General features: G+C 30.2%; 1 protein-coding gene across 1 annotated transcript; it reads right to left on the bottom strand.

The window, feature by feature from the left end:
* Positions 1-7,602: 7,602 nt before the first annotated feature.
* LOC105114562 (60S ribosomal protein L22-2-like) lies at positions 7,603-9,004 on the bottom strand. The gene is made up of 2 exons (XM_011011138.1): positions 8,622-9,004; positions 7,603-8,115 (listed from the first exon to the last, which is right to left on the bottom strand). Exons 1-2 carry the CDS (start codon positions 8,852-8,854, stop codon positions 7,971-7,973), a joined length of 378 nt encoding a protein of 125 aa, XP_011009440.1. The 5' UTR covers positions 8,855-9,004; the 3' UTR covers positions 7,603-7,970.
* Between the last annotated feature and the right edge of the window lie 1,092 nt (positions 9,005-10,096).

Raw genomic sequence — 10,096 nt, forward strand, 5'->3', positions numbered from 1 at the left:
GGGGCGCAAAAATAATTAAAAGTAAGAAACAGGAATATGGGCATAAGCAACGTGTGCATTTCATATTACTTTTGAATATTTTTTAAAATGCTTTTATACCGTAAAAACAAAAAATATCTAAAATCAAACAAAAAAACCCAACAAACTAATAAAATTAAAAAAAATTAAACCATAAAAAAATTGAATAAACTATTAAAAAAAATCGATTTGGTTCAGTTTTAATTCTACAAGACTGAAATTGATTGAACCGGTCTGAATCAAACTTGTTCAAACCAAATTGAACCGAGTATATATATTAAAATTTCATTTAATCTAACCCTAATGCATATTATTAGACCCAGCCCCTCAAACTCTCTTTATCTCTTTTCTCACACCCTCTCAAATCTCTCTATATCTTATTTGTCAATTTTTACATGTCTTTTCACATCAATTGAGAAATCAATGCCAAAAATAATAATTATAAAGTGTTTACTAGTTAATTACTTAAATATTATCAGATCTAATATTATTAGACCTAACTACCCTAAGCTCTTTGTCTTTTTCAATCTCTCAGTCTCAATCTCTCTATCTTTTTATCTTATTAAGAAGATCATTGTCGATGTGATTGATTAAGAGTTTATCATAAAGGTTTTAGAGCCAACTAAATTCCTATATTCACAATTAAGAAATCAGAGAAGAATTAATGGAAGCATAAAGGCATGAAGAATAATAATAATGAAAAAAAAAGTTTAGTTAAGGTAAGGGAGAAAGAAAGAGAAAAAGAGAGAGGAATATATGAATTTCTTGGAGTATTACTTAATTCATAAAAAAATTTTTATGGCGTCTATTATAATAAAAAAAATTTTTTTTATGGCGTCTATTATAATAAAAAAAATTATAAGTAGAGAGAATTAATCTAAAATTCATCACTTCAGCCATTTATTCTTAAGCCACACGTGGCAACTATGAAAGTTAATTAAAACGCATAGCATCACTTAAACATGTCTTTGTTTTATTTATATACATAATTTTAACATGACAGTTACTTCAACAGTCAATTCTTCCTTTACTGGCCAATCTTCACGTATCCTTCTTTTATCAATTCCCCACTTGCAACAGTTGTCCCTTTTCAAGGCTAATATATGAATTCTCAAGTCATCTTTTTCTCCAGTAAATATTTGAGACTAATGTGATCAATATGGATTTTGAAATATTGACAGCATGAAGAATAGCTAGCATCTCTATTTCATAGGTGGAGAGTGCTAGTTGTTTTGCCCTTAATGATTTGCTGATGAATACAATGGTGTGTCTATTCTACATTCGGATTGCCTTCATTCCCTCACTACTAATATCTATTTCTACAATAAACTACTTAACCAAACTTATAGTTAAGGGTTTGCAGATAGTGTCATAACCTTTTACAAATATCTTATAATAACTAGTAAGACCTAAGGATCCTTTTAATTGTTTAATGTTGCTTATTATGTCCCATTCCAAAATTGCTTTGATCTTTTAAGAATTAGTTGACATCCCTGCTTCAGAAATAACATGACAAAGGTATTCTATTTGATTACTATATAAAATATATTTGTCGGGCTTAATATATAACTTGTTAGCCTTCAACAACTTAAATACAATATTTAGGTGTTCTAAGTGTTTTGTTATAGTGTTGTTGCAGATAAAGATGTCGTCAAAGAACATAAAAATAAATTTTCTCAAATAAACCTTGAATAGCTCATTCATTAAACTTTGAAATGTTATTGTGGTATTATTTAAGCCAGAGGGCATGATTATAAATTCATAATGCTCATTATGAGTCTTAAATGTTGTCTTATGAACATTCTCATGGGACATTCTTATTTGGTGATAACCATAATTGAGGTCAGTTTTAGAAAAAGTAATTGCATCAACTAACTCCTCCAAAAGGTCATCTATTAGAGGGATAAGGAATTTATCCTTCATTGTGAGTTTGTTTATTGTCCTATAGTTAATGCATAGCCTTCATGACCCATCTTTTTTCTTTATTAGGACCACTAGAGAAGCAAAAAGACTATGATTGTGCTGGATGATTCTATAATGCAACATTTCCTTGACCATCCTCTCAACAACATCCTTTTGTATACTTGAGTGTCTATAAGTCCTAAGGTTGATTGGATTAGACTTTTTTTTCAATAGTATATTATGGTCATGACTTTTTGGTAGTGGTAAACCCCTAGGTTCCTTAAACAATTCTTGGTAACCCACCTTTAAAGTTTTAAAAGCATCATTTTCATTAGCACAAGGTTGTAACACAATAGACATCAATTATATTTTTTTAACACTAGTCCTCAATAAATCTTAACTTGTATAGATTAATTTCAAAAACTAATCTAGTATTTTTTTAATAAGTCATTTAGTTGCTCGAATCTAACATCTTTCACTGATACTAAATCATCTCCCTTGAGAATCACTTCTTGACCTTGCCATATAAATGTCATCCACATCTCTTCATAGTTGCAAATGATAGTTTTCAATCTAACCAACCATGAAATTCCTAATACCATATTATAATCTTTTAATTTCAAAATAAAAACATCAGTCACAAATTCTACTACCTGCATCAACCATTGGAAGTTTTTGCATATTGAAATGCAGGTCATTGTTCCACCATTTGCTATTAAAACAGTTAGGGGTTTGATATTGGTTAGCTTATAATGCAACCTATCAGCTATATGGGTGCTGATAAAAATTTTTATGCTTTTAGAATGCACAAAGATAAACAATAATTGTTTGTCAACTCTCTTGGTGACTGTAAGAGTGTTTAGGCCAGTAACTTCTTCTAGAGCATTAAAGATATATGTGAATTATGAGTGTTAACCTCAAATTCAGTCACACCTTCTTCCTCATTATCCTTTTCTTCTGATTTAATAACTTATAATGAATAAAGCTTGTTGTTCTTACATTTGTATCCAAGCACAAATTTGTCATCACACCAAAAACTAAGGCCTTTAGCTCTCATTTCATCTAGGTCCTTATGCATTATAAGTCTAATGGTTCTTATGGTATTGATGGGGTTATGGTTAAGGTTAGCAAAATGCATGTATGGATTGATTTAGAGGTGTTGTTGTGTTGTGTCTGTAAGTTTTTGTTGTAGCTAGATGGTGGGTAGTTCTTGTTTTGGTATGTGTATGTGACTAAATGATAACTTTGTTTGTTAGGAATAGAGATGAAATATTTATAGGTAAGGGTGTTATTATGTAACATGGTTAATATACAAGCTTGTTTTAAAGATTTTGGTTCAAACATCTTAATTAAGTTTTTAGCCCCTATTTTCATCCCCTCAGTGGAAAACCTCATGGTATTTTTCTTAAAAACTTTAACCATATTCCAAAGAAAATCAAAATCCTTTATGTAAGTTTCTAAGTTACTCTTCTATTTCAAATTAAATCTTTTAAAGGATTATTTTCTTTCCCCTCAAATCTACAACATAAAGACTCCATGTACTCCTTTTAAGACACATTTTGTCCTCCCAAACTTCTCATAAAATTTTGATACCAATATAAGACCATTTCATCCAAATAATATGAGTCCAACTTAAGTTTTTTATGCTCATCATCAAAATACTAATTACATTTATAAATCCACTTATGAACATTTATCTCTTCAAAAACAAGAAAATCATGTTTTGGTTTACATGTTTTATAGGTATACCTTTATTTGGCAAGTTGAACTTGGTAAAAAAATCCTCTGCAATTAGGTATTGTAGTGCCTTGATGGCACTAGACTTACTAGTAGAAAGTTGAGGCTTCTACAATGATGTTTCCACACTATAAACAAGAGCATTTATAACTTCTTTAAGCTTCGTGAATCTTACATTAGTATCAACCTTTATATCATTAAACTGCTATTAAAGTTGGTCATATTTTTGTATATACTCCTAGTTGACAGTTTCGTCCACCTTCCTAACATCTTAAAATCTCATCTTAGGAGGCATAGTGAGAATCCAAATATGCTTGCTTTAATACCACTTGTAGCAAACTAAATTTTCATATTTACAATTAAGAAATCATAGAAGAATTAATGGAAGAAAAAAAAGGCATAAAAGATAAATAAGAAAAGGTGTGTGTGTGAGAGAGAGAGAGAGAGTGAAAGGAATCTTTAAATTCCTTGGAGTAATACTTAATTTATTAATTTTTTTCTTATAAAGTCTAGTACAATAAAAATAAATTATTAGCAGAGAAAATTAATCTCGAATTTAGCACCTCAGCTATTATTTTTTAAGCCACACGTGACAAATATGAAAGTTAATTAAAACACACGACATTACTTAAATGACATGTCTTTGTTTTATTTATACACATCATTTGAATATAATGACTACTTAAACAGTTAATTCTTCTTATATTATTAAGTCCTTTATGTATCTTTCTTCTCCCAATTCCCTAATTGCAACAAATTTATTTATTCTTCAAGTTAGTGATACAAAATTCTTATTTAAGACATAAGCCTACTATGTTTTTTGTTTTATTATGAATCTAGTTGTTCCTTTTACAATGTCATGTTTTATTTTCTTTATGTAGATACAACTTTTTTGTCATTTATTAGAAAATACTTACATGCATTTTTCTCTAATGTCCTATTATAGAAATTTCAATTGACATTATTCAAGACAATAATAATACTTTTCTCTTGTCATTACCAAAACCTACTTTCAATTGTTAAAGTATTACTCGAAACTTTGAAGGACTTTTTAGGTAAAGCCTGTAATCTATTAGTGTGCCACAAGGTTTTTTCTATCTGAAGCTTGTATTGTTCAAACTTGTATTGTACTATAGTTTTGGTTTATATCTTATTGTCTTTATTAAAGCTTGTATTTTTCTCTTTGAACCATGAGATTTTACACACTTCTAGAAATTAGTAAAGTTGGTCAAGTTTGGTGTTGTAGTGAGTGAAATGGTGTATTTCTAGGTTTTGAATGTTTGTTGATGTAAATCTTTTATTTTTCTTGTATTGTGTTTATGTTTTTTTTTTTATTAAAAATGCATGTTGATCGATTCCTTGTTTATGAAATTCTTCAGCCTTGTCAAATTAACTTTAATAGTTGTATTGTTATGTTTGTAGCTTCAATTAGGTGCATGTAAATCCATGGATCCATTCTCATGACATCAACTTATGATTTGTGAATTATTTCCCTTCCCTTTATAACACCCTTTATAACAGACTAGGACACTTGATATAATGCATGAATTAAATATCTATAATTTAGATCTCAAGGATTATTTTGGTAGCTATTAAACATTATAAAAAGAAAACTATGATAATCATTGAAGGTGAGAATCTTTAACCCATTTGAATGGTTACAAATGCAAATTTTCAAAAATTATTTCTCATCAAGGCAATCGGATGATAGGATAGAAATTCTTATTTTTTTTCAGTGTCAGTTTGCTTTTTTAGAAGCACTTTGCTAGTTCATGTTTGAAAAGTTTAGAGAGCTTATTTATATTGATTTTTTGTTATTGTTTTTTTTATTTTCTTTCAAAGAATAACATATTCTAAATATTTATTGTAATCCTACTTCTGTTTAGTATTATGTTGTTTTTTTATCTATGCAAAGAAAAAAATAGTGGTGAGTGAAACCTTTTTAAAAATAATTGTAAGATAGAATCAATTAAATAAAATTTAGAAGGTTTTATAAGCACATTGATAAAGTAAAAGAACATAATTGGCAATGTAAATATAAGATGAGTTAATGTGGAAATATAGAATGGATGAAAAATAATGATTTTCAACTCAAAGTTGCACAATTACAAAATGATGTTTTGTAGCAACCATTCAAGCACTTGTTTGTTATTAAAATTAATTGTATTATAAATCAATTCTATTCAATATTAGAATTTTGATTGATGGTTTTTAATTGTAAACCTTGAGTTAGGTAATTTATCTTATAAATTTACACTATTTACTTTATGATTTATTAATTAACTCATTTTTCATTCCAATATGTCAACTTAGAATTTGGTGAAAAGTTACTTATGATAACAAATGATAATTAGTTCAAAAATTATTTTTATTATTTGTATCAACATTTGATGTAATAATATTTGATATTGTATTATCATATTATTGTGAGTACCAAGTAGCTCAATTACTATCATATTTGATGTATTAATATTTCATACTGTATTATGATATTATTGTGAGTACCAAGTAGCTCTTAAAAAAAAATAACTCAATTAAACGAACAAAAAGACAAAAACAATTGGTAAATTAGAATAGGATTTTATATCAATTAAAAGGCTTTTAGAAGACCAATTGAAAAACATAAGAAATTAGGCAATCGGGAGTAAGCTTTTAAAATCCATTACAAGGCTTTTAAAAGCCATAGTAAGGCCAATAAAAATATAAACACCGAATTAAAATTGATTCGCTTGAATTAGTTTTGATTTGATTTTAATTTTGAATTTTTTTAAAAATTAATTAATTCAATTACTTTTTTGAAGTAAAAACCAAACTGACGTACCCACAAACCCTCTAATTTTAAAATCAATTTTCTGACTTTTAATTTGTAACAAGTTCCGGCAAAAAAATAATTAAGCATTTACAAAGCTGACCTTCTTTAGGTCATAAGTAAATATCTCAATGAGCTTTAAATGCTTTGAATTCAGGAAAGAGCTATAATCCACCATTTTGTTAAAAATTTAGGTTCCGTTAAGCATGAGATATTGACTTAAAAAAATCACAGATACATTTAGCAAGAAGTAGCTTTTAACTTGATCCCAAAGTTCGTTATAAAGTGGTGAGAGACTTTTAACTTGTGAATTCTATTTATACGTCCAACTTAAGATTATTTCTGAACTTATTTTCATAAACTACTTATAACAAACAACTATGATTCAAAAACGATTTTTTATGAGCTATCCTGAGCAGACTTCAATTCAGCTAGCTCCTGTATTGTCTGGTTTCATTCAACTGGTAATTTCTTTCTGATAGTCTTGCTAAATCTACTAGCGTGACTTTAATCCATAACTGGAAGAAATTTAATGACATGGGAACAATCTCCTGATCGAACACCACAGGGATCACTTTCACATTGATGTGGCCATCACAGCAACCACCAAGACGCCATAGTCTAGACTTCTCTTTAAAATGCAGAGGGCAACCACCAATTTCTCACTATGATAATCCAGTTTTGGCAACACCTCACTTGTATTTCGCACATAATTAACCCTCTGCGCTCCTCTTCAAAATATTGGGCATTTTTCATGAGGTTTAACTCAAAAAAAAAAAAAAAACACTCAAGAAAAGTACCACCAACCTCAACTAATCTGAAGACGTTCTCAATCCCCGGTGACTCCATAAGATCCCTGACATGCCTCTGAGAACAGATTATGGTATTCCATGCCTCCTCAATAGGTCCTGCCTCCCATAAAGGTCAACCAGAACCATTGTGCTGAACAAAATGAGTAATCACAAGCTCGGCAATCCTAAAAAACAAACCTCATTCCCTTTCACTAAAGCAGGCAATACCAGTAATTCTAATCCAAAACTCATCAACTCGAACCACAGAACATAGTTAATGTCATCAATTAATCCCGAACTAATAATTTGAATAACAAAGATAAAAGGTACAAGACCAGGCATTACAACATCAGAAAAGCTGCAATCCTTCTCATTTGGAAACAAGAAACTCATAACAAACACCAATGCAATAGAGTAGAGGTAAAGCAACAGCCACCATGAGTATGCATTGATTCAAAACATGGGTGGCAACAACTATAATGATGTGAAAGAGAAGGCATAGATAAAAGCCTAGCCATGCCAATCTCTATAGACAAACTCTAGCAAGAAATTCGGATGGTATTAATAACATCTAATACATGAAAATTGAAAATAGAAATCCACATATCAGTAGCCAAAAATTTCAAAGAACAAGCCTATAGATCCAACAGCTGATATAGATAAAGGAGGCCCTAAAATAAGTAAACAATCTGACAAAATAGTGTACCAAGTCTTCAGTCTTCCTCCTCTCCCTCATTCTCAGCAATGTTAAAGTAACGCAATTCATAAACATTCCTGTCTTTGTTTGAAGAAATAACTCGAAGCCAATCCCTCACATTGTGTTTCTTCAAGTACTTTTTGGTCAAGTACTTAAGATACCTGGGAAAAAAAAACACAAATAATATGAAATAATATTTAGGTTATATATCGAGTATGAGGTGGACACGATTCAGAGATCTTAAAATGAATACCAATCACCACATTCTATCAATGCAAAGACAAAGAGAACCTGCTTCCCACTAGTTGCTCCTCAGTCATTTGCATAAAAGGGAAAAACAACTTCGTTTCAGATATCATTGTTTTCCAATCTGCAAAATGACTCCGATAACAATGCCTTATTCCCCATTCTCAACTATCCGGAACAAGTCCAGAAATCACATTGATTTTCATCATATTCACTATCTGCAACTGCATTGAAGGCTAAGAGCATGCTTTGCTGATTTTATTTTTTCTAAGGAAATGCCGAGACAATTATTTATTGTTATTCCAGAAAATCTAATATTTAGCATCATATCAAGGAGGTTTTATTCAAAGAGCAAAATCCACGCACAGATGACAGGATAGATCCAAGCAATGGACAGAAAGAAAGTTAGATGAGAAAGTACCGCTTAGAAAAGTTGCTGTCGGAAGTAACGGTGATCTTGCTCTTCTCACGAGTGACGGTAACAGTGTCACCAAGAGCACCGGCCTTCCCACCAACCTTGATCCTCTCCTGGAGGAACTTCTCGAGAGAGGCGATATCCATGATCTTGTCCTCCACTGGCTTGGCGCAATCAATGACGAAGGATGCTCCCTTCTTCTTCCCCTTGGCTCCACCTGCTGCTGCTGCCTTACTCATTTTTGCAATTTTACACTCTCAAAGATGTTCTAGATTTACACAAAAAGGGAACCGTTTCTCTCTCCCAGCAGATACTATATCGCCGCGCGGGTGAGAGACTATATCGGGATGAGATGAAAAGGGGCCCTAGGGTTTTTCTTCTCCTCAGGAGGACTCCTTCTCCCGACGTCGTTTAAGTGCCCTTTTAGTGTTTTCACGCGCAATAGCGGTTTGCTAAGTGATGACGCCATCCTACGTCGTTTTTATCTTAATTTAGCTCTGCCCTCATGTGGGATTTTGCCCCGATTTTTTTTTTTTTTTGGGTGGGGGGGACCCCCGCAACCTCTCTAGAAAGCTCCATTGACAAACAAAAAATTTGATTGGTCACTCATCATGGCATGAATCGAGAGGAATGATTGTTGAAGCTAATATTAACAATGAGATTGATCACCCTTCCTTATAAAGTTTTAGAAATAAACATGTTCGTTATTATTTACAAAAGAAAGTACTAAAATTTTTAAGTTGTGGTATTAGTGGAATTATATATATAAAAAAATATATTTTTTATTTATAAGGTAGTTATTAATTATTTTTACATGAAAAATTCATCCATTTCTAAAAGGAAATATCATATTGAAAATCACTTTGAAAAAGTTTGACCCTTCACAATTTATAATATATTTCATATTATTAATATTAAAATGAAAAAGTTTGATTTCATTGTTGAGTAAAAATAGTTTTAAATTGATTATTGATAGTGATAAATTTGGACTCTAAAGCTAAAATATTTATAGAAAAGGGGTGTCTTAATAATGACCTCTTCAAAATAAAATAAATGTAATGACTTTTGAAATCATGAATGAAAATATTAATAATAATGTCATAAATTTTGATTTATTACCAACAATGATTTTTAAGAAAAATTATAAATATGAAATTTGTGTCCCGTCAAAATTCACAAAAACTTATTTTTATTTAATTGAAAGAAGAGTAAACCTTCAAGTTTAATTCACTCAGATATTAGTGATTTAAAATTTATACAAACTACAAATGAAAAAAATATTATATTATTTTTATAGATGATTGCATAAAGCATTGTTATACTTATTTGTTTAGAAGCAAAGAGCATCTCTTGAAATGTTTAAACATTATAAGAATGAAGTTGAAAATCAACTTGGTAAAAAAATAAAAGTAATAAGAAGTGATGGAGATGGAGAATACAAAGTACTATTTAGTGAATTATGTTCCTAAAATAGTATTATT

The sequence above is a fragment of the Populus euphratica genome, unplaced genomic scaffold (genome assembly GCF_000495115.2).
Source record: "Populus euphratica unplaced genomic scaffold, PopEup_1.0 scaffold545.1, whole genome shotgun sequence".
NCBI classification, from domain to species: Eukaryota; Viridiplantae; Streptophyta; class Magnoliopsida; order Malpighiales; family Salicaceae; genus Populus; species Populus euphratica.